This window comes from Pecten maximus, chromosome 3 (assembly GCF_902652985.1).
Source record: "Pecten maximus chromosome 3, xPecMax1.1, whole genome shotgun sequence".
NCBI lineage: Eukaryota > Metazoa > Mollusca > Bivalvia > Pectinida > Pectinidae > Pecten > Pecten maximus.
In genome coordinates, this window is record NC_047017.1 from 19,987,463 (window position 1) to 20,011,637 (window position 24,175).

The following is a 24,175-nucleotide window of genomic DNA, read 5'->3' on the forward strand; positions in this document are numbered from 1 at the left end:
TTATAGATCACCTGATCAATATAGGAGAGAAGACACTCTTACAATACCCTTGAAACTTTATAAAAACAAAAGATAGGCGTATATATTATGTGTGGTGTAGGCATTTACGAGTACCTCAGTCGTCAAAAGACAACCGAGGGAACAGTTTCTAAAACACATGCAAGTCGTTATCAACACAAAGACAGTCATTAAATCCCCTATACAAACAGCCTTTCCAATACACAAAGTATTTAGCCGGTGTATTCTTGTGTGTCGCGCTCTCAGGTGGGGTAATTAAAGGTATGGTATAGACGGTTATTGATAAAGAACGGACGACTTTCTATTGCCGAAAGGATCTGACATTACCAAAAGGAATAACAGTGGGAATACACGGCACTGAAAAGATTAGTTAAAATGTTCAACAGACTAAAGTGAAATGGAAGAATGTGATCATTTAAATACATATTAACGGCAGGATATCTGTGAAATGGTATATATCTAAGTACAGCATTTACTGGAAACACTAAGGTATGTCATATCTTCATTAAACCTGTGTCTTAACTGCTTAATGATACTTCATCAGTTATTATGGTTACTAAGATGTATTGATTGGTGTCTGTTCTATATTTAATTTACGGGGACATCATACATTTTGATTACATGTTAAGGACTCACATATGTGAAGTTTAAGTCATCCAATCTTTAGACTACCTGTACACGAAAGACTTTGAATAAAACGTCTATATTTTTGTCAATGTGAAATGAGATTTCAGTGTTTAAATAAGCTTCTATATCGAATACTAAATGTAATAAGTATAGTCAGTCCAAAGATTACAAAAACAAATATTTACGAAACCATTCGTCCGAAAAATGAATAACCTGTGGCCTTATACCCAAAGTTATAATCCCTTTGTCTTCTGTCGAGTGGTTGATGACAATGGGTATGCAGTATGATGTTGTATATCTGTAGCTACGAACGTCACACTCATAATTTGAGATTAAGGGATATTGTCACAAGGGAACAGAAACTGTAAATTTACCTCACATGATCGTCACAGTAAATGCGCCATCGATAAAGATCACGCTTGGCAATCTATTTTTTAGAAATGAAACATATTTTTGATGTAGAGGATTTCTGAATGGTATTGTAATTATCAAACAAAATGTTGAAGTGGCTTCGTCTACGTATAAAGAGATAGCCGAGAGGTACACTGTGTTTTTATCAAGATCAAATACTATATATGAATGTCTCCCTGAGACTGATTAGGTCAACCGAGAAACAGCAGAAACGTAAGAAATTCATGAAACCTTTCTTCAATCTTCAATTCTTCAATCTTAAAATACACATGCCTATAGAAAAACGGTATGCTACATAATGAAATGTACCCAATGGCTACCTTTGTATTTAAAGTGTTTGACTGTGAATGGTATCTCTGATTCGATTTACTTAAACATCTCAAACATTTAAATTAATAATAAATCTGAAAAATAAACATTATGCGATTAGTTACAGGTTTAAATGTATTTGCCTGTATGAACCTGGGGGCTAGATTAGTGCACCCCGGAACTGACACCTGAGTGTCACAACCATAAAGTGGATCAGGTAAGTATATCTACAGATCAACACAGAACCTCATCATATTACATATTTCCTCTTAGGAATCCATATACCTGTTATGTTAAATAACTCTCAAGGAGATTTAATATATCTATATATAAACTGTTCATATATCTGTTCTAAAGAAAATTACTGGGGTAAATACTCGACATCAGACAAAAAAGTCTTACATTGTGAGCAAGGTAACCATTGGGTGATTTGGATAGTGTGACGGTCGGGTCAAGAGGATTTATTTAAAATCTGTTATACCTTATCACGCCATAGTTATATCATAAACATGTGCAGTAGATTCCGTGATAATCCACAGAAGCTGTCTGGTAGGCATGACAGTCTTCACACTATTATTTGTAAAGCTGTTAAATGTTATTCATGAAGTGCAATTTACTTTTATTGTGATCTTGTATATAAATCCATGGTGTGATGAGGATGACAATGTATTTGTAATCACCAAGCAAGTAGATTGATTGAACATCCATTTTTATGTGTACAATTGACTGACTAACAAGTTAATTATAATGACGCACATGGAGATTATTAGCATATACCAGAAACATTGGGGAATGTTGTTATCTGAGTTATTTATATATACAAAAGAAATCAATTTAAATAATAGCTGCGGTTACCTTCAGTGATTTATCAATCAATAAACTATTTTGATATATATCTTTATACCGTGTCGTCGTATATAGTTTGATTGACATATTTGTAGTAAAGCAAAACAAAATGTAACAAGTGAATTGAACGAATTGCAATGTTTATCAAAACTGAATATTAATGCATACTTGGAGATAGGATGTGTTTGCATAGATCAAGGGAAGTAAAATAAGATCTTGTGAAAAAATAGTTTTTTTAATTTTATGAACACGAATCGTTTTGATCAATAACGCGCATACAGTTCAACCAGAGACAGAAATGCGTTACATTAGGCGTGTATATTGCAAAATAGAAGTCATTTCATAATCAAAAATTATATGAATGGACTTAATACTGTTGTTTTGACCATCTTAATATTACTTTATGCTTTTCATTTCTCTTTTCCTAGTGAATTTGGATACTGAAATCCTGTATGTTTGGTGTTCTAAAACAGTTTCATCGTAACATTGGGATTTATATATAACTCGTATGATATACAATCTGTCACAAATGTGAGATGTAGAGTCCTAATCACTTAATTAATGGATACTCTGGTCGAGAACTCCTGATCATCAACTACAACATGGAGCGCTTGATTGGAAGTCGGCCAGCGAGCAGTGCCAGTAAAATTCAAAGGAGAGCAACTCCCCGAGACCGGGGCCCTACTCCTCGAGACAAAGGCCCAACTGCCCAAGAGCCACCAAAGACCTCATCTCGAGTGAACTCCCCTGTGGGATCTCATGCTGCCACAGACCTGGGATCGGAACTCGAACTGATAACCGCAGCGCTGGAGCCAACCGGGGGAACAGTCACTGTTGATATTGAAGACGGGGAGGGATGGGACACGGATTTAGAGGATGTCAGTAAGTGAATATTGTTATCCTCTGTACACATACTGTATGCTAATCTATATGTTTGTGTGAGAATTGCTTCGTCTTGAATTTTGCTCCCATATCTATTAATTCTTAATGCTTGCTGTGTACTTTGTATAATTGTGATTTTAATTTTCTCGCTACCCGTGATATAGTCTGTTACGAATTTGTATTAGGTAATCCGATTGAATATAAAAAAAAGTGTTAATGACAAAAATATGATAATAATAGTACTATACAATGATATAAAATATAAGCATGATAAAAATATTGCTTTCTTTAATAACGAAACACAAAACCAAAAATACACGCAGGTCAGTGACGTGTTGTTTGCTCATAGGGCTTAAAATACGAAGGCAAAATTATAAAAATAAATTCAAAAACAAAATTTTAAAACTTGAAAATGTGACAGTGTCATAAGAACCTTTTACACAGACGAGGATTTCGTGCACAAAGTAAATACACTTGCTGTTTACATTATTGATTTTAAAATCCGATACCTTGTCATTATTTATCTTGGTGGGTAGTTGTAATGCTCTCGTTGGCAAATCTAACGCCGCCCTACCTAGTGAAGATATATTGATTATACCCTAGAACAAAACTCAAACTGCAAATTGATAGTCTTGTCAAGGAGATCACGAATGTCTTAGTTTCTAAATCGCACACATGTAAATGGCCGTGATTAGTGCATGTGTAATAATTATAGTACCAATGGTCATTTAACGGCCTCGGAATTTTAAAGTTCAGCTAGTAGGCTATATCTATATAATTATAGCATACAATTTTAGTTTTTGGTGAGTTCAATTGTGGTACATGTAATGTCAACCAGACAAAAATATATGAACCGCGTACCAAGTCCGAGGTAAATACCTTATTCAGGATGATTAATGTATTATCAGCAGAATTAGGTAATTTAAGGACGGTACTCCTTAAGGCCCATTTTAGGGTACAATTTAACAAAACTATTGTATAGCAGGACCGTTGGTAAATCGATCGGTTCATTATCATTATCTTTCCTTCCACAATCAGTGATCAGCGTTGAGCAGGGAGCAACAGGTGTCTCTTTTTTCCTCAGAGAAAGTTAAACTAAAGATCAGAAGTACTCCCTACTGTAGGGAAATAAAAACCGCGTGATTATTCCATAAATAGGAATTAAGTTTGTTATTTGTTTATCTTCAATAAATGTGCATGTAAACACTGGTCTAGTATATATTTTAGCTAGAAACTCAAAACTGAGGCCCAAGGTCGAATGCTTACTGTCACATTTCAGGTGAATATGTCTATCTTTCATCAACCATGTGTAGAAATGTTAACTAGTACAGTTATGAGTGTGAAATCTTGGGAGTGTGTCCTTCCAATTATGTGTAGTTTGGTCACTAGTCAATTTCTCTTTGTCGTTTTGATTGACTGCCCTACGAATGAAATGGCCATAAAGATCAATGAAGATGCTCGTCCGTTTACGTTAGACTAGTCTTGCAAGCATCCACATGTTGGTATATTTGCTATACAAAACCTTCAGAAATACAGTAAATAGCATTAGATTTCATTTTGACAAACAAAGTTTTTATCAGTCTTAGACTAGCTTGTCTTTTTATATGAGGTGGTATTTTAGCATAACGAAGTTCTGAATAGCTGCAAAGATAATATAAAATTAATAAGTTTTATGTTACTGTGTTGTTTCTTTTTGTAAAAATAACAAACATGTTTTCGCCATGTTATAAACCGCCATTTCTATTGTCATTCTGGTACTAAAATGGGTGGTGCAGCGCTATGGAAAACAAGTGCAAAAACGACTTGTATAACGGTTATGTGAAAAAAGTATAACTAATAATAATATGATTAATTCAATAATATCGTTATGATTTCTCGAGTTCAATTCGGCAAGCGCTGTATAGCCAATACACAAAATAAACTTTTTGATTGAAAATTCAGGTAAGCAAAACTAGATATTTCTCTTCCAGAAGTACCAGAAGTAAAACGTAACTAAAAATGTACAATGATATTATACTGTGGATAGTTTCCGTTTGACTAAACAGCTGCACGACTCTCAATTACATTGCTATCAGATCAATGCTTCTATTTTTGATGAAGTGTTGACACAAGATATGTCCCACATTCCCAAGGTTAATTACAGGCAAATGAGGCATACCACATATAAACAATCATGAAATTAAAAATCGATGGGGGGGGGGGGGGGGGGGGGGGGGGGGGGGGTAAAAAAATCAAAAAATCGTATAACAGGGAGGATCTCTTCTATTTCAAATCAATTACGATTTTAGAGGTATGCATGAGTTATCATTGCGTGCAAATACATACAAACGCCTTATTCAAAAATCACTAGTTGCACATTACTTCACATAATTAAATGAGCCCATACCGTAATCTGCCCAGAGTTCTCTGAAATTAAGGTTAGTAAATTCCTTATAATTACGTCAACAAACTAACAATTCTAAATGTATTGAATACACAAAACACTTTAATCTACTGCAGGAATGCATCAGTATTATATAACTACGGTATGATATTTGTATACACACGATGCTCACATTGCTTGCTCGATCTGATGTTTACAGATAGCAATTAATTGATTTTAAATCATGTGCCTATTTATGTTATCCTGTCGAATCCTCTCAGAGTTATTGAAAGCCAATTGAGACCTGATTGTATAGTATGTGTATTTTAACTTTTCTCCCAATGTTATTAGGTTTTATCGTACTCAGATTTTGAATACCATGTGTGCCGAAGTTACATGACGTAAAAGATTCAATAGAATATCCTAACGAACGACTCTCCCTACAGTCGTATCCCCGCCTTCAACTATTCACCGAATATTGTGTATGTTTAAATGTCTTGTGGATTGAATTCGTGAAGTAGTACCCCACGCGGTATATACAATGGTCCCCAATAGGATCCAATATAGATTTAATAATTATACCATTGAGATATTACCTCAACAAAGAATGTTCGGTTGTTGTAACGTCAACAAGACGGCTAGGGTTCCCAAAGACTGAGTAATGCTTTCATTAGCCTGGACTAGCATTGAACGTGTCCTAACAGAAACAAATAATTGAGGTAAAATTGGAGAAGAAACACTTTGTTCTCAAAGCCGGAGAGTGTATTTAACACGGCGGAAACCATTGTGCTTTCTTGAAACCAAAGTAATTATTTAGCTGATTCTGAAAAAAAACACAATCATTTTTTTCTTGTCGATACGTCGATTGCTAGCAACCAGGGTGATATTAAAAACATTAAACGAAGATTCGCTTTCAGTTTCAAATTATGACTTTAATATCGTGAACAGTTTCCGATAAAGCATTGACAAGTGGGAAATTAGGTCACTGTGTAATTAATCGGTGTTTCGATCCCAGTTCCAAACTCAAGACAGCTAAAGTCACCATGGAGTAGAATCGAGGTCACATTGTCACTGTGGCTGAGTTTTACTGAACGTTTCTGCTTCCTGTACCTCAATACAATAGGAAAGTCCAGCACCTCATGTTTATGTGTTGTCTCATATTTAGGTTAGATGTTTCATTAAGTATTTAATATGCAAATATCAAATTGAGTGAAACAGTATGTATGAGGATTATAATACACTTCGATCCGACATAGGTAAGAGTGGAGCGTATGGACACAGGGGAATCAATGGAAAGGCTGAATCCTATAATAGCATTGTCATGTATTGTCTATCACGGAAGTAGATATTAAGTGTTTTGTTATTGCAGAAAATCTAATAGAAAAAGTTAAACCAAAGAAACCTGGTAAGTTTAGCACCTAACATAACCTGCATGGTGGCACAGCAGATCACAAGGACACCTACACAATAGGTTCTGTACAATGTAAGGAAGAATATATTTCGAATAGTTTCCAGTTAACTCTGCAGTTCCCAAGGGCAAGGATTCAGGTGTTGAACGTAATAAATAGGTGATGTCTAGAACTAGTCATAGAGAACACGATCGCTAAACAAAGGGAAAACAAAAATCACTGAAAAGATTTTCTAATTCCAAGCTGACATCACAAGGATGTTTTCATTACGTCGCAATAACAATTTTATCTCTGAATTTTATTGTATCATGAAAGAGAAACAAGTCTATTTCGTGAAATACTTGACAATTCATTGCAGAATTTGTTGAATCTAGTGAAGTTCACAGCGTACACAGTGCGTTAAATGTCGTTTATTTGTTTATTCTAAAACAAGTTTTATATCCTTGCTTTAACAGTTTCACCATTACCACTTTGATACATAACTTTACCGAGTTTAAAATGACAGTAACATTTCAAAGTCACCACGAATGTTTTATTCAATTTTGATCACATTTCCATATAACTCAAAATAATGTCACGTCTTGCTGTGCCACATCCCGATGTCATTTTCGGTTATTGCAATGGTAATTATTTTGTACATTATATATATAGATTTCAAGGGTTGATAATCACATTACGTTGCACAAAACTTGCCGACGTCACTTCCGGTTAATACGATGGTCATAATTGGCTCATACAGTAATGTAGAGACCGAGGTTTATTTTATTTTGCTGTCACGTTGCACAAAATTTAATATTTCTTTTTTACACGTTAGGTGAAATCTGCATCAAACCATTATCTGTAGTATCACATATTATATACACATATTATAATGTTTCTCCGGTATGAACTGTAAAGCACAAAAATGCACACGAGATTTAAATGACTTACATGTCATGCATGGAATGGTGATTTTATTACTTATAATATCACTAATTTATTGCTTAATTACCGTAACTGGGTTTTTATTTATGTTTTACTTTTTTAAGAAATGGAAGAGTATAGAACTGCAATGGCAGCGTTTTACAACAGAATTGATTTAAGATATGTCTAAGTGCAGATATCAAATCTTTCCTTTTTTAAGGTACCTAAGTGATATTTCTCATAAAAAAAAAGAGAGTAAGTACATTGTGTTTGAAAAAAGGGCTTCATTATCTGAAGACAATAAATGCATAGATAACTGTTGTGTATAAGACTTCATGATTGACTTGTAAACTATAAAGACATCTTATTTAATGTTTTCCTTGGTGGTGGTAGTGGTGACGGTCGTTTACCAGAGATCACGTGTGAATCTTTCTACGATTGATTATTTCAGTGCCTAAAAAATCAAAAGATAAAAAAGGCAAAAAGGGTAAGTTCCTAGCAACTTCACTCATATGGTTGTAGTCGGCACAGAATTGGTTGGCGGTGGTAGTAGTGGTGGTATTGTACAATTGCTACTTTGTAGCCTGATGAAATGTGTAGTGATTGTATCATTAATGATGGATTCAACGAGGGATACACATGATACGGTTGTACTGTGATGGACGTTACCATGGAAGCACGTAAAGTGGTTATAGTATGCCCTGGACGTTATCATGAAAACATGTGTAGCGGTTTTAATATGACGGACGTTACCATGGAAACACATGTAGTGGTTTTAGTATGACGGACGTTACCATGGAAACACATGTAGTGGTTTTAGTGTGACGGACGTTACCATGGAAACACATGTAGTGGTTTTAGTGTGACGGACGTTACCATGGAAACACATGTAGTGGTTTTAGTATGACGGACGTTACCGTGGAAACAGACGTCGTATGATGTTCATATGATGGCCGTAATCATGGAAATTCGTGTAGTGGATGTAATTTGACAAACGTTAAAACGGATACAGATGTTGTGTGGTGAACGCAACCGTAGTTACACACTTAGTGATTTTAGTGAAAAGGATGTCACCATAGAAACATATGCACATTATAATTGTTGTAGATTTTAGTTATTAAGAACCATTAATTTTGTCCTAGCAATTGTGGATGTAAAGCAAATAAATGCAAGTGTTTGCATTCAGAATAATACCACGACCTGTTTTTCAATAAGTCGTTAGATAAGTTACATTTTACCGGTAATTAAAAAGTTGAAACGAGATTCCGGGAAAAGAAGGGAAATTGCGACGATGGGTTTGTTTTCAGGATAATGGAGTCATTATTACAAAACTTTATATGCATGTACTGTGTTTAAGTGTGCTACGAATATCTCGAATATGTAACATAAACTTCACGTAAAAGATTAACTATCAGTTCTATGCACGAATTTGTTCTTCGCTTTACAGTCTTTATACATTGTATTGCTGTATGATATGATACCCATCAAGGTATTTACGTTGTTTCTGATGAAAGAAACGTCTTTAGCTAATAAAGGAAATATTATCACATTTTGAACATTTTGTTTGTGTCTTCATAGTTGATATTATATATCAGACTACTTTTTAACAAGTCCAAATTCCTTTAAACAGAAAACTACCCAAGACGGAAAGTGTTAACAGAAGAGGAGAAAGCCCGCTTGGTCTACATCCGGGCATGTATTAAATTTAGTATCACACCATCGTCATTATTCCTCCGCGGACTCAAAAAAGGGCAGATAGACCTACAAAACCAGGGCTGGGGCCTCTGGGACTGGCGGCCTTAGCTGTGGTAAGCGAAATTTTTTTACGGATCACATGAATCAATCTAAATCGTATAAGATATGGTTGTAGTGTGACGGACGTTACCATGAAAGCACGTGAAGTGGTTGTAGTATGATGGAAGTTACCATGGAAACACGTTTAGTGGTTGTAGTATGACGGAAGTTACCATGGAAACACGTTTAGTGGTTGTAGTATGACGGACGTTACCATGGAAACACGTTTAGTGGTTGTAGTATGACGGAAGTTACCATGGAAACACGTTTAGCGGTTGTAGTATAACGGACGTTATCATAGAAACACCTTTAGCGGTTGTAGTATAACGGACGTTATCATAGAAACACCTTTAGCGGTTGTAGTATAACGGACGTTATCATAGAAACACCTTTAGCGGTTGTAGTATAACGGACGTTATCATAGAAACACGTTAGCGGTTGTAGTATAACGGACGTTATCATAGAAACACCTTTAGCGGTTGTAGTATAACGGACGTTATCATAGAAACACCTTTAGCGGTTGTAGTATAACAGACGTTATCATAGAAACACGTTTAGCGGTTGTAGTATAACGGACGTTATCATAGAAACACCTTTAGCGGTTGTAGTATAACGGGACGTTATCATAGAAACACCTTTAGCGGTTGTAGTATAACGGACGTTATCATAGAAACACCTTTAGCGGTTGTAGTATAACGGACGTTATCATAGAAACACCTTTAGCGGTTGTAGTATAACGGACGTTATCATAGAAACACCTTTAGCGGTTGTAGTATAACGGACGTTATCATAGAAACACGTTTAGCGGTTGTAGTATAACGGACGTTATCATAGAAACACCTTTAGCGGTTGTAGTATAACGGACGTTATCATAGAAACACCTTTAGCGGTTGTAGTATAACGGACGTTATCATAGAAACACGTTTAGCGGTTGTAGTATAACGGACGTTATCATAGAAACACCTTTAGCGGTTGTAGTATAACGGACGTTATCATGGAAACACGTTTAGCGGTTGTAGTATAACGGACGTTATCATAGAAACACGTTTAGCGGTTGTAGTATAACGGACGTTATCATAGAAACACCTTTAGCGGTTGTAGTATAACGGACGTTATCATAGAAACACCTTTAGCGGTTGTAGTATAACGGACGTTATCATAGAAACACGTTTATTGGTTGTAGTATAACGGACGTTATCATAGAAACACCTTTAGCGGTTGTAGTATAACGGACGTTATCATAGAAACACGTTTAGCGGTTGTAGTATAACGGACGTTATCATAGAAACACCTTTAGCGGTTGTAGTATAACGGACGTTACCATGGAAACACGTTTAGCGGTTGTAGTATAACGGACGTTATCATAGAAACACCTTTAGCGGTTGTAGTATAACGGACGTTATCATAGAAACACCTTTAGCGGTTGTAGTATAACGGACGTTATCATAGAAACACCTTTAGCGGTTGTAGTATAACGGACGTTATCATAGAAACACCTTTAGCGGTTGTAGTATAACGGACGTTATCATAGAAACACCTTTAGCGGTTGTAGTATAACGGACGTTATCATAGAAACACCTTTAGCGGTTGTAGTATAACGGACGTTATCATAGAAACACGTTTATTGGTTGTAGTATGGCGGACGTTACCATGGAAACATGGTGAACGCAACCGTAGATACACACTTAGTGATTTTAGTGAAAAGGATGTCACCATAGAAACACATGCACATGATTATTGTTGTAGATTTTAGTTATTAAGAACCCTTGATTTTTCAATGCAAGTGTTTGTATTCAGAATAATACCACGACCTTTCTTTCATTAGATAGTTACGTTTTACCGGTAATTAAAGAATTGAAACAAGGTTCCGGGAAAAGAGGTGAAATTGCGACGATGGGTTTGTTTTCAGGATAATGGAGTAATTACTACAAAACTTCATATAGATGTACTGTGTTTAAGTATGCTACGTATTTCTCGTTTACATGTATGTAACATAAACTCCACGTAAAAGATCAACTGTCAATTCTATGCACGAATTTGTTCCTCGCTTTACAGTGTTCATACATTGTATTGCTATATGATATGATACCCATCAAATTATTTACGTTGTTTCCGATGAAAGAAACGTATTTAGCTAATAAAGGAAATATTATCACATTTTTTACCGTAGCACTAAATGGTATGTTTAGGTTGAACAACTTGATTGTATCTTCACAGTTGATGCATATAATAAATCAGACTACTTTTTTAACAAGTCCAAATTCCTTTAAACAGAAAACTACCCAAGACGGAAATTGTTAACAGAAGAGGAGAAAGCCCGCTTGGTCTACATCCGGGCATGTATTAAATTTAGCATCACACCATCGTCATTATTCCTCCGCGGACTCAAAAAAGGGCAGATAGACCTTCAAAACCAGGGACTGGGGCCCCTGGGGACTCAGGCAGTGGCCCTTAGTCTAGTGGTAAGTGAATATTTTATATACGGAATCACATGTAATCAATCCTATAAAGTAGTATAGGTATTAGAAATAAAGCGATCCACTGGATCAAGAATATAACACATAGTCTAGTAATTAGGGTGTTTTCGAAGCGTTGACACGAACAATATAACAAAATATATGTTCTTCGTCGATATCAATATTTCGCACGGGATCAGTAAACAAGTATTATCTAGATGAATGTACAGTGTTAGCGTAAACATAAACTCTAATTACATTATTGCAGATTGACCGGAGCGTGACCGATGTGGTGATATCCGGTAATTACATAGGACAAACAGGGATTCGATACCTCACGGATATGTTGTTGGTAAACGACAATATCAGCCACGTCGTAAGTTAAACTTCATAATTACTGTCTTCAAATTTTGTTTTCATCATGTAGCCTTCATTTCTAGCTCGTCACCTTCTAAACTGTTTCTACAACTATCCAATCACGTGTTGCATTGTCCCCATTGTTTCCCTATGTCATTATAACCTTTTTATGTATCCATGGCTCAATTTTTGTTTCATAACAGTTTGTCTCCATTTTTTCCGACTTATGATACTTCCCCTATCATACTTCCTTATAGAACTGTCCGGTTATGTGTATCCTATTACTCATTGGTGTCATGCTTTTGTCTATGTAGGATGTGTCGGACAACAACCTGCAATCGTATGGTGCACAGGCCCTCAGCAACATGCTGCTACAGAATGACAACATCCTGTCCTTAAATGCCTCAGGTAAGTCTCTAAGAATTATAGTCCATAAAAGTCAGAAATCTGCTACGGACCAATGTCTCAGAAAAATCTCTCACGATTATAGTCCAGAAAAGTCAGATAATTACTTCGTATCCTGTCTTTAAATGCCCAGGGAAAGTTTCTCAAGATTTAAGTCCATAAAAGTCAGATAGTTACTTTGTATCCTGCCCTTAAATATTCCGGGAGAGTCTCTCAGGATCAAAGTCCATTAAAGTCAGATGGTTACTATGTATCCTTTCCCAGTGTCTCAGGTAAGTCTCTCAGGATTATAGTCCATAAAATCATAAAGATACTGAACGATTGTCCCTCAAAACCTCTGGTCAGTCTCTCAAGAATGAAGTCCTTCAAAATCAATTAGTTATTTAGTATTCTGTCCCTAAATGTCCCATGCCCCAGTTAAGTCTTTCTGGATTTATAGTTCATAGTTACGTCGTGCTCAGTCTCTCAATGTCCCGAGTCAGTCTCCCAGGGCTATAGTCCATCAAGGTCAAATAGTGACTTGGTATTTAATCCCTATCTCCCAATGTTACGTTCTATCAAGGTCGAAGTTAAACAATAAGAGATGATTCTTTCCCTATCTCCTATGAATATAGTTCATCAAAGTCAGATGGTTAAATGGTATTCTGTCCCTACAATCTCTCAAGAATATTTACCATCAAAATCATAGACAGAAAGGCTTTGGGTATCTTATCTTCAAATGCTTCAGGTAAGCCTCTTGGGATATAATATCTAACGTCACGGCATTCTCTAATTCTTTCTCAAAGTCACAGGGACATGTATGTAATTTGGATATTGCGTCTTCTATGGCGTCAAACGTCTAATTTTACAACCTGACCCACATGCCTTGAGACACACGTTCCCTTAGACGGCAGTAAGCATTAAGCTTCCTCTAAAGTAGGTATCTGCCTGGTGGCCGCCTATCCGTTAGGGCTTTAAGTGTTCAATCTATATTAGGAGTTATATACAGTCGGCCTATTACACGAATACATCATGATACGTTTACTGATGGATTAAAAGATATCCATCAGGACGACAGGCTATCTTATACAAAGTTATATTTTGATTTCAAGGTTTTATTTATCAGTAATCGATACATTTGGTTTACTTGAGCTATATCCTCCCTCTACCCTAAATTTTATTTTTAAAGATAGATATGAAAGATAGTTAATTGATATAGAGCAAACAACATATTAAGATGTTGACAGTAGGATATGTGTTGGTATGTGTAGCCTTTGTCATAGCTGATACGTGTTTGATCTATCCGAGGTCTACTTTATATCAATTCCCTACCGACAGGTAACCAGTTTAACAGAAACGATGCACTACTGTTCGCGCAGGCTATCCAGTTTTATGTAAGTAAATCCAGGACACATGCCTGTACACAGTTACATGTTCCTTATTGACAGAAGATATGTGTATTTCGATATATGTTTTATCATAAAATAAAAATGTTTATTACGAGTCGTTGTGCTTGAGAACAAATAATATAATGAATTAGTGCTTTATAGGCGGGAGGACAGTGCTTATTAATAGCAAATATAAATCAAACAAATATAATCTGATCAATGTGAAGAAAGTTTGTTAACAAGATCTGTCAGTAAAAATAAATACTATAAATACTACTAAACTGGTTAAAGTATATAGTACGTCTTAGGCGTAAGAGTGAAATGTGTAAATTAATCAGAGTTTTGGAATATTTTTACATAGTATACTGCTGATAGAATAGTACTTCATGTACAGTCGCTATTCATGATAGTATCTTTGATATTTATATATATTTCTGTTTTCTCGTTAGCGGTTTTCCTTGCGTGTTTTGGACCTCAGTCATAATGACCTTGAGATGGAAGGAGGTCAGCACTTAGGGCCCGCCATAGGTAAGTTATTTATTAGAATATCTAGTGTCGAATAATATAACGAATAAGTGCCAAATACAGGTGATGAAGGATGACAATTAGAGGTAGATATATGAACAACGCAGTCGCCATGGAAAACTCCTCCAATGGGAGAAGCATTTGTTGAATGTTCGTCAGCTAAAAATCATACTCATACCAATTGGGAGCATGATATCTTTCTCTGGTAGTCTATTTTTAGATCGGTGACAATGTCTGCGTTATTTCAGACAAAACTCTCTCGGAAAGGTGATGAATGATAATTATGGTTCAATCAATAGTCCATTTACCTCGTGTATACATTACTTACCAATTCTGTAACCATAGAACTTTAAGTATTGAACCCGAAATGGTAAGCCCGCGCTTTATAGAGTGACATTGCAACAAGTGTGTTCCAGACCTGTATTAGTGATTCAGAAATCGAAAAATGTGTATCACAACATAAACTTAAAAACGTAACCATCCCTGGCGGATATGACGTTAATTGTTATTATTTTCCGATACCAATTTTCGTTTCTAAAATTGCCTCAGCGGGTATACATAAGATTATCGTACCCGCCTGGCCTACTAGACGTGTAATCATCCCTTGCAGTATCAATTTGTGTAGCAGGCCTGATGATTTGTGATTTTCTGAATTACATCGATACAACAATTTCCCGAGAACACGAAAATGCACTCTCAATTATCTTGATTGATGGCCATAGAATTTCTCAGAATGTCTATTATAACAGCAGTGCCTTGTGTCGATTTTAGATTTCACCAATTCTCTCTAATGTCAGTCCCCATTCCTCAGGGAAACGTATTTTATATGCAACGAAGTCGTAACATCTGTAACGCTACATATCATATTTACTGCTGATACGAAAAGGATACAAATAGATTGTATCTAATTCCGTAAGTTCCTATTTTAAGCAATGCACGTCGAAGAGTAACAATAGCATAGTGCAATTATTTACGTGACATTTTGTTTGTAAGCTGCTACTTTTGGAACAAATTATTCCTACTAATACTCTTCGTTTACTATACCCGATTATGTGTGCCTAATTTGAAATAGGAAAAAAAACAATGCCGAAAATGGAACTCAATATTGAACGCTTTCTAAAATAGACCAAATGATTAATTGATGTGTTTTGACATGGAGAAAAAGTTTATACAAACTGACTACAGGTATACAAATAAATGCTAACACATCAATAAATAAGATTTCTTGGTTGTGTAGACTATCCCCGGTATCATTAGATCAATAGTAAAATATCTCGTTTTAGCTACCAACGACACGATAGAAATCTTGGATATCAGCTGGAATCACCTGGCTTATGACGGGGTCAAGGCCGTGGCGGAGGGGCTCAAGGTCAGCAAATTTTCGTCTGAGTGTGTTCAAATATTTTTAGAATACTAAGTAGTTTTAGTATATATTTAGTTCTATTGTTTAAAAGCACCAACTTAAACCGAGCATTTCATAAATATCGAATATGAAAATGTTATAAATTAAATACATGCAACAATTATCACACAGTGATAACAATCTAAGAACACAAATGTAACGAAAGTTTGAAATATTTATATATATACATATACATTTTGAAGGAGAACACCAGCATCAAAAACCTAAACGTGTCATGGAATGGTATTGGCGACGAGGGCGCCCTCTGTGTTGTTCGGGCTGCAAATGTCAACGAGACGCTTGAAATCCTACAAATGGACGCCAATAGGATAGGACCGATTGGTTTGCCCGACCTTCTCAAACAGTTGGCGAGCAATAAAGTGTTGCTCGAATTAAAGGTACATAAAATGGAAGATAGAAACAAAATCTGTATTATTTTAAAGTGAACATACGATAAATCGCTAGAATTACTGATACTAATACAGATAGCGAAAATTTCTGATTCGTAAAAAGTTCCTAGGAATTACACAATCGCATCAAGGACCAGTCTGTCTCTTTGGAATATGGAAACATCTCATAATGACTTCTGAAGGACTCGACTGGCACGCTTGTCCAGATGATCTGCACGAACTACGGTCCTTTACAACCATGACATATAATTTTAGCTGACAGACTTATTTGCCCTTATTAACCAGTTTAGTAGACAAGAGTCTTAAATGTACTTCATTTAAAAGTGGGGGAATAATGTAACACTGACAAAGCAAATACGGTTTTGGCGTACTGCTGTCTGTATCGAACTATTCCTGCCATATTTGAAATGCCTTTGTAATGAAACCTTTGTTATAGATCAGTAAGAACCCCATCACTACAATAGGGCCGGAAAGTGCCCTCCATGTCATACACGCCCATCCAGAGATGGGGATACAGCTGCTGGAGATACAGGTGTGTATGGTATGATATGCCTCTGAAAGAAGACATATATAACAGATTATATACGTGTGTACCAAATCAGGTACTTTTTACTTATCTCAAAATTTCGAGTTACAATTCAGTCACAGTTTTTATTTTACTGGAATTTTTTCAGATAATAACTCGAAATTTGAAGATTTTCCCAACTCGAATAAAATTACAGTTAACATTTAATGAAAGTATTGTCTAGAGGAAAAGTTTAATTCAACTTCAGCTTTATAAATAAATATTGATTTGGTTAATATAATCTGTGGTATTAGATAGTTGAGAGAATGTTTCTAGTTTAATGAAATTGTTTTTAATACCTAGGACTCCTGGCTGACCACTGAAGCCTGTAGACTTGTATACGAAATTCAGGAAATGAAACCTAATTTTAAAGTCGTGCATGGCGGCTTCACGAACGCTCATGACCTTATAAAGGCTTCTATAAAGAAGCGCGAGGAGAATTGTATGAACGATCCCTTCCTCTTCCTCATTAACTACGTCAACGACAACAGACTGCGCTGGATGGATCTATTTAACAGACTGGACACTGACAAAAACTTCTCCATCAGCTTTGAGGAATTCCGGGATGGCATGAAAGTAGGTATTGTGAACATAAGCAGAATTCAATATTTGGTGTCCTGAACATAGGACAGAATACTAGTTTTGGTATCGTGAACATAAGACAGAATACTAGTTTTGGTATCGTGAACATAAGACAGAATACTAGTTTTGGTGTCGTGAACATAAGACAGAATACTAGTTTTGGTATCGTGAACATAAGACAGAATACTAGTTTTGGTATCGTGAACATAAGACAGAATACTAGTTTTGGTATCGTGAACATAAGACAGAATACTAGTTTTGGTATCGTGAACATAAGACAGAATACTAGTTTTGGTGTCATGAACATAAGACAGAATACTAGTTTTGGTATCGTGAACATAAGACAGAATACTAGTTTTGGTGTCGTGAACATAAGACAGAATACTAGTTTTGGTATCGTGAACATAAGACAGAATACTAGTTTTGGTATCGTGAACATAAGACAGAATACTAGTTTTGGTATCGTGAACATAAGACAGAATACTAGTTTTGGTATCGTCAACATAAGACAGAATACTAGTTTTGGTGTCGTGAACATAGAATAGAATCTTAGTATTTGGTGTCACTTCTGATTTCGTTTTCATATTTACGATAATGTGGTCGTCCCACATCCTAAATCACTGGCTAGATCTTACAATGTCCGGACCAGAAATAGATGAATAGTCTTCACCGCACTAGGTATGTTTGTAACAAGCTGATACTTAAAAACTGTTGATAGAAGCATTAACTGTATTTTACAGTCCAATAACATCCCGATATCCGACAAAGATGTACAGGTTCTGATGGAGAGGCTGGACGAAGACCACGACGGAGCGATAGATTTTGGGTAATGATTTTCAGATATTTACTGTAAGAAGCTGTAATAAACCCTTGAGAGTGGATATGAACAAGGTAGTTATCCCCCCTCTGTTCTACAGCGGAGGAACGTACTCCGTGTAGCCCTTACGCAATATGCCAGTATTTAATCGTTTATCAAAATACTACCCCACATCTAGTGATGAATTGCAATTAGTTTGGACTATTAGTGGCAACTGAATATTGCCATATATGGCTATTTAGGTATAATTATTCAGTGTCTGAAATCGCCTGGTAAGCAACCAATCCAAACGATATGCCTTACTATTTTAAGCAGGTCTAAATAATTTATACATATAAAGTCAATGCTGTTTGCAATCCAAGATTATTGAGAAAATTTGATCAAAATTGCCTGAAAAAAAGCATGTGCCTTACTATCTTTTAAATTATACTTCTTTTTTCTCCTTTTTTAAAAGAATTTTGTAAGTATAACTATCTGATAGGGAATATCAGAAATATTAAAAGACTTGCTTCCCCTTGACCACGGTATGCATAAACACTTTTATTACCTTTTTATCACAGAAATAAGGAAGCTTCCTGCTAGAGAGTTAATATAGAAATATAATGCATTTATCATAATCCAGTGAGCTGCTGGAAGGTCAGAAGAAGTATTTGAAGAGGTTTGAGAAGGTGATGGGTGTGACTCCAAATATTTCATCGTCTACGCCCTCAACAAGACAGAACTCCAGGCCGCCATCACGACAAAAGTCGCGACCTTCGTCAAGGACACAGTCGCGTCCAACGTCGCGGCAACAGTCAAGGCCAACGTCCAGGTAGTATATTAAAATACTTACTTATTATATAACAGTGTAGACGTTGTATGTGAAAGTGATATCATGGAGTCGTAAATTATCTTATTTCACTGATGTAATTTTTGCTGAGACTTTGAGCCACTGTAATGAAATATGTAACACGGTAGAAACTATAGATACATGTATGAAATGTGACGCATTTATATATATGTGCTTATATTCATATGTACAATGTACTTATTATCAACAAATATCAGAACTATTATAAGTATCCTGTGCAATCTAATTGGAATCATTATCTTTATTATATATGAGCTCCCGTTCCGTAAACTACACTCCGCTACTTCAAGAGCGGCTTATAGTTTACGGAACGGGAGCGCAGCTCAAGAAATGATTTTAATCAGATTGATATTATGTGATTGTTAAAATAAATAATTTGTCTATATAATTATATCACTGAAATGTTTGTTTTCCCCTTTCCATCCCATATCGTTGTAGATTGATAGTAAGTATATATAGAATGTTTTACACTGTAGTAACGGTTTATATAATGGTTTGTGTTTAAGTAACACCAATTAGTATAATGAGCATTAACTAATAGAGCTATAGTAGTGTTCAGTGTATAATTGTGTGCTTAATATCATGTTATAGCAAAGGTTTCTCAATAGTGGTTGTTATTTAAGCATAATGATTAGATTAATAGCAATGCAGATCAAAAATCAAATAAACTAAGCTATAGAAAGAAGTTCAAAATAAATCATGGCGATGTAATCTCATTTGTACCTTATAATGAATGTCTCCAATTAGTGGTAAATATTAAAGTAAAATGATCATACTAACCACCACGAATGAAGGGTTCCTTAATAATGGTTGGTACTTCGGTGAAATTATGTATAATGAAAAGCACTGTTCTAAAGGTTAGCCAATAGTGGTTGCACAAGAATGTCTTGAAAGAACACTAAACTAATCGGCATGGTTACGTGTGAAATCACTTTCTCACAAAACAATCCTAAACCACTGGTCAATATAGTTGTTTCTGTGGCTGAGAGGCAGGTTGCACATCTTGGTGAATGGTTTGTTTATAGAGTTTGTTAAGTAGCTTTTTCTTCGTTTCTTTTACAGTGAAGTAGCCAGAAATCTTACTAGATTTATGTTTGAGTTAGTTATTTATTTAATGTGGAGTTACCATTTTAGGAACATGTTTCTGTAATAACTTTCCTGCTTTAAAAATAAGTAGGGTGGCATAGAAAAAGAACAGTTTTATACCAAAGCCTCTCCTGTTTGTGTTGTTTCTGTGTGCAAACCAAATCTGCAATATCAGTTGTTCAAGGTCCCAAGTAAGAACTTGTAAACTCTTCTTTAATGAGAATTAAATAAACTCACTTTACCAAAACATGATATTAACATCCTAAAGAATTTTATCGATATATCTGCACATAAATAAAAATTGTGGAGAAGAAAAACAGAAGTTCTACCGCGGAGAGATATTGGTAAGAGTGAAAAATATATTGAAAGTAACTACTACGATAAGACACTTTGTTATTATGCGTATACATTCACAACTGACTTAGAACACTTTACATGCTACAACAGAAACAATTTGCTATATACTTGCCTTCGTATTATCAATCTAGTATGTGTATATCAAAGTTCACGGGAGCTTGATTATTAAAATAGTACATCTTACATGTAACACTGTATCGGTATACTCATTTGGGATTATTCTAGTAGCGTTTATATACTAAATGTCTTGACCGCGCCTGCGCATATTACATAAGTGCGCTATTTACATGGGTTTATCTATCAACCACACTATGTACTTTGTTCAATACTAAATGATTCTCTTCTGGTATCACTCAACAGAACTGACCGGTCCGCAGCTCTGACCATCCAACAGAAAGCCAAGTCGGATATGGAAACCTACGCACGGACCGTCCAGTCATCTCAAGAGCCTGCAGTAAATTCTTGACCAAGCTTTAATTAGTATGCTTTTACGCAAAACAATATCAATTTCACTGATTGCACTCTAGTATGTCGGAATAGTTACCAAATGAAATTGTGCTGATTATTGACGAACTTTATATCAAGATAAAAGGAAATAAGTGTTTAATTTTTTTTTATGTTTTCCTATGATTTTATTACATCATGGCTTCCTATATTGAACATTTTAAATTGTGTGTCTTTAGTGTTCTTACATCGTATATCAACAACAAATATGGATGTGACACCACTTCTGATCAGCTGAATCATAAATAATCCAAGCATGTCTGTTTCAGTTGTGGAACTGATTAATAATACCACTGTTCTAAGTGTTTATCACCTGTATTGGTGTTATTGAATTATTTGCTGATTTGTTTGCGTTTCGTCTATTTGTTACTTTGCGTTGTTTGTTTACAAGTGCTATAATGCAATTCACAGGTCATTCATTATAAAATTGTTGTAAAGGTCACGTGATGTATAGAAATACTAAGCGACAGTTGGTTAAAATATATCGTTGTCAATACGTTTTACGGACGTCCAATAACCTGACCAATACTTAATAATAATGAAACATTATATATTTAGCTTTATTTTATCTAACATAAATATTGTAGACCTAAGCTATGAAAAATACATTGATATAAAGGTATATATATTTTAGCTATAATCCTGAATAGCGTTTTTTGCACAGAAAACAGTCCGCTAGATTATGACACCCCGGTCCCTCATCGGCTGTCAAGCCATCGCTTTTCCGCCACGCAGAGTAATACAAAGGGAGGTAACTCTTATAAATCAAACTGAATTATGATTCATGAATTCTGAATCGTATGCGATATGATACAGGATTATACGTTAATCCTGGGTATTTTGTAGCTTAGTAACTGAATGGATTTTAATAAAGGTAGAGCTTTATTTACTCACCTAATATATATACCTTGGTATGAATGCAATTTTGAAAAAAATATTTGAATATACTAAATGACAACGGAAGAAAGTTGCTCTGTAAATTTAGAACAAGTAACAATAAATTCATTGTAGAAACTGGAAGATGGCATAATGTAAATTATCAAAATAGATATCTGTATATAGATTTCTCCACACTGTGATACCAATGACATCGGTATTGCATTTCATTATTTATCAAAACGCCCATTTTTGCCTGTTGAACCAAAATTATAAACTAAGAAATACTTTTTATACTATATCTAATATTGTTACATTTTCACAGCTAATGAACTCTACCAATATCAAAACTTTAAGGAATTTATCTAAACTTATCAAAGTACTGTTTAAAAAAGTTATATGATTTGACATATATATTGTAATTGTTGAATGTTTGAATATGTCTCTATACATTGCATTTTTTGTAAAGAGAAGGAATAAACAAAGATGAAAGTCCAGTTTTAGCGTATATGACGAACAAATGTATCTTAATACCAATTGTAATGTTGATATGTGCCAAATATATTTAATCTTTTAATTAGTGGTCAATAAAAACCATTTAGTAAGGTAATTTAGTCAAGGACATTTTAATCAATGTCCTGATGAAAGGACTAAGTGATTTACAACCTAAATATAAAACTGTGTCCAAGCCGGCCGGCCTACAACTGAAGTGGCGACAACTACTAAAAATGCCCCCCCCGTATAATTATTTAGCTCCATTTTTATGTATATACGTATGTACTAACGTAACATATGTTTTGTACTCCGTCATGTCCATTTCATCAGCATCAGCATGTCCTGAAGATTTGCAATTTGCATCTCCACTGGCGGATGTAAGGGGGGGGGGGGGGGGGGGGGGGGCGTTGGGGCGCAGGCCTCCCCCAAACCCAGCCCCCTAACTGAAAATCCTGTATCCACCCATAATCTTATTTCATTTCATATTACTTATGATTGTATCAAAAATGTCGAGAGTATGATGGAGGTGTTGGAATAAAATCGTTATCAAATTAAACAATGCTACAATTCATGTTTTGTGTTAATTCGTACATCATTGCATGGCTAGTAGACAACATGCAATCAACATGTTTTACCTGGAGCACAATTGTTTCAACAAAATTATAATACAATATTATTATATTTCACAACAATGGTACAAATAATGATGCGCATTACGTCATATTTGATTAAATTTAAGAAAGATATAAAATCGGTTCTGCCTCTAGATAATTATTTTCATAGATGAACAGAACAAGAGGACATGACACATAGCTTAATATAATTCAAATTAAGATGGGAATTGTCTTCATTTACGATCTGTATAGTGAAAAATACAGGATAATCTCTCATAAAATACCACTTTTAACAATCATGATCTTCATTTAAAGTTTACTCTACTTTGTTAATGAAGAACGTCATTAGTGATTTAACAAGTCGTGTTTTAAGTAAAAGATACACGGAACTGTTTTATCTTAACATAGGAAGTGCGAGGCTAGATAACATTAAAATTATAAAGAATCTAATGCCAGCTTGTGTTTTATGGAAATATTACTCATCTCCATCTACATACACGACCCGAAATGTACCAGTAACACAAGTCGTCTGAACTGAGAAAACATCGTTTCACGTGCTGATTTTCAACATATTACATTGGTTGATATGTATGGTGGCTGATATGTGCCATTTCGTTATTTCGCTCCGCTATTCATCGTCTTTTCGCAGCGACAGAACGAAACAAAGTAAACGCGAAATAATAAAATTTTAAGGTCGCTGTTTAGCGATCGCCCCGCTGCCATCGTATTTCGTCCCGCTAATCAGCGTTATTTCGCCCCGTAGGACGAACAGTCAATAATCATCGCTATCTCGCTACGAAAAGAAATAGCGACCGTAAATTTCGTTATTTCGCGGTAGTTTTTTTTTTTTTTTTTGTTTCGTTATCTCGTTCTGTCGCTGCGGAAAGACGATGATTAGCGGGTCGAAATAACGAAATGGCACATATCAGCCACCATATCTACGTAC

At 35.4% G+C, this 24,175-nt stretch overlaps 1 protein-coding gene across 4 annotated transcripts; it reads left to right on the forward strand.

Moving 5' to 3' along the window:
* The first annotated feature begins 156 nt into the window (after positions 1-156).
* On the forward strand, positions 157-21,588 carry LOC117323507 (leucine-rich repeat-containing protein 74B-like). Of its 4 annotated transcripts, none has more exons than XM_033878772.1 (16): positions 157-1,582; positions 2,640-3,093; positions 8,219-8,254; positions 11,836-12,023; positions 12,286-12,393; positions 12,689-12,782; positions 14,097-14,152; positions 14,596-14,674; positions 15,955-16,040; positions 16,277-16,471; positions 16,920-17,015; positions 17,352-17,624; positions 18,371-18,456; positions 19,070-19,258; positions 19,736-19,742; positions 21,101-21,211. In XM_033878772.1, exons 2-16 carry the CDS (start codon positions 2,814-2,816, stop codon positions 21,104-21,106), a joined length of 1,779 nt encoding a protein of 592 aa, XP_033734663.1. In that variant the 5' UTR covers positions 157-1,582; positions 2,640-2,813; the 3' UTR covers positions 21,107-21,211. The 4 variants fall into 4 exon arrangements, with proteins under 4 accessions (XP_033734663.1, XP_033734660.1, XP_033734661.1 ...); XM_033878769.1 differs by lacking the exon at positions 19,736-19,742 and having other exon boundaries at positions 162-507; positions 1,487-1,582; positions 21,101-21,588; XM_033878770.1 differs by lacking the exon at positions 19,736-19,742 and having other exon boundaries at positions 162-507; positions 21,101-21,588.
* The last annotated feature ends 2,587 nt before the right edge of the window (positions 21,589-24,175 follow it).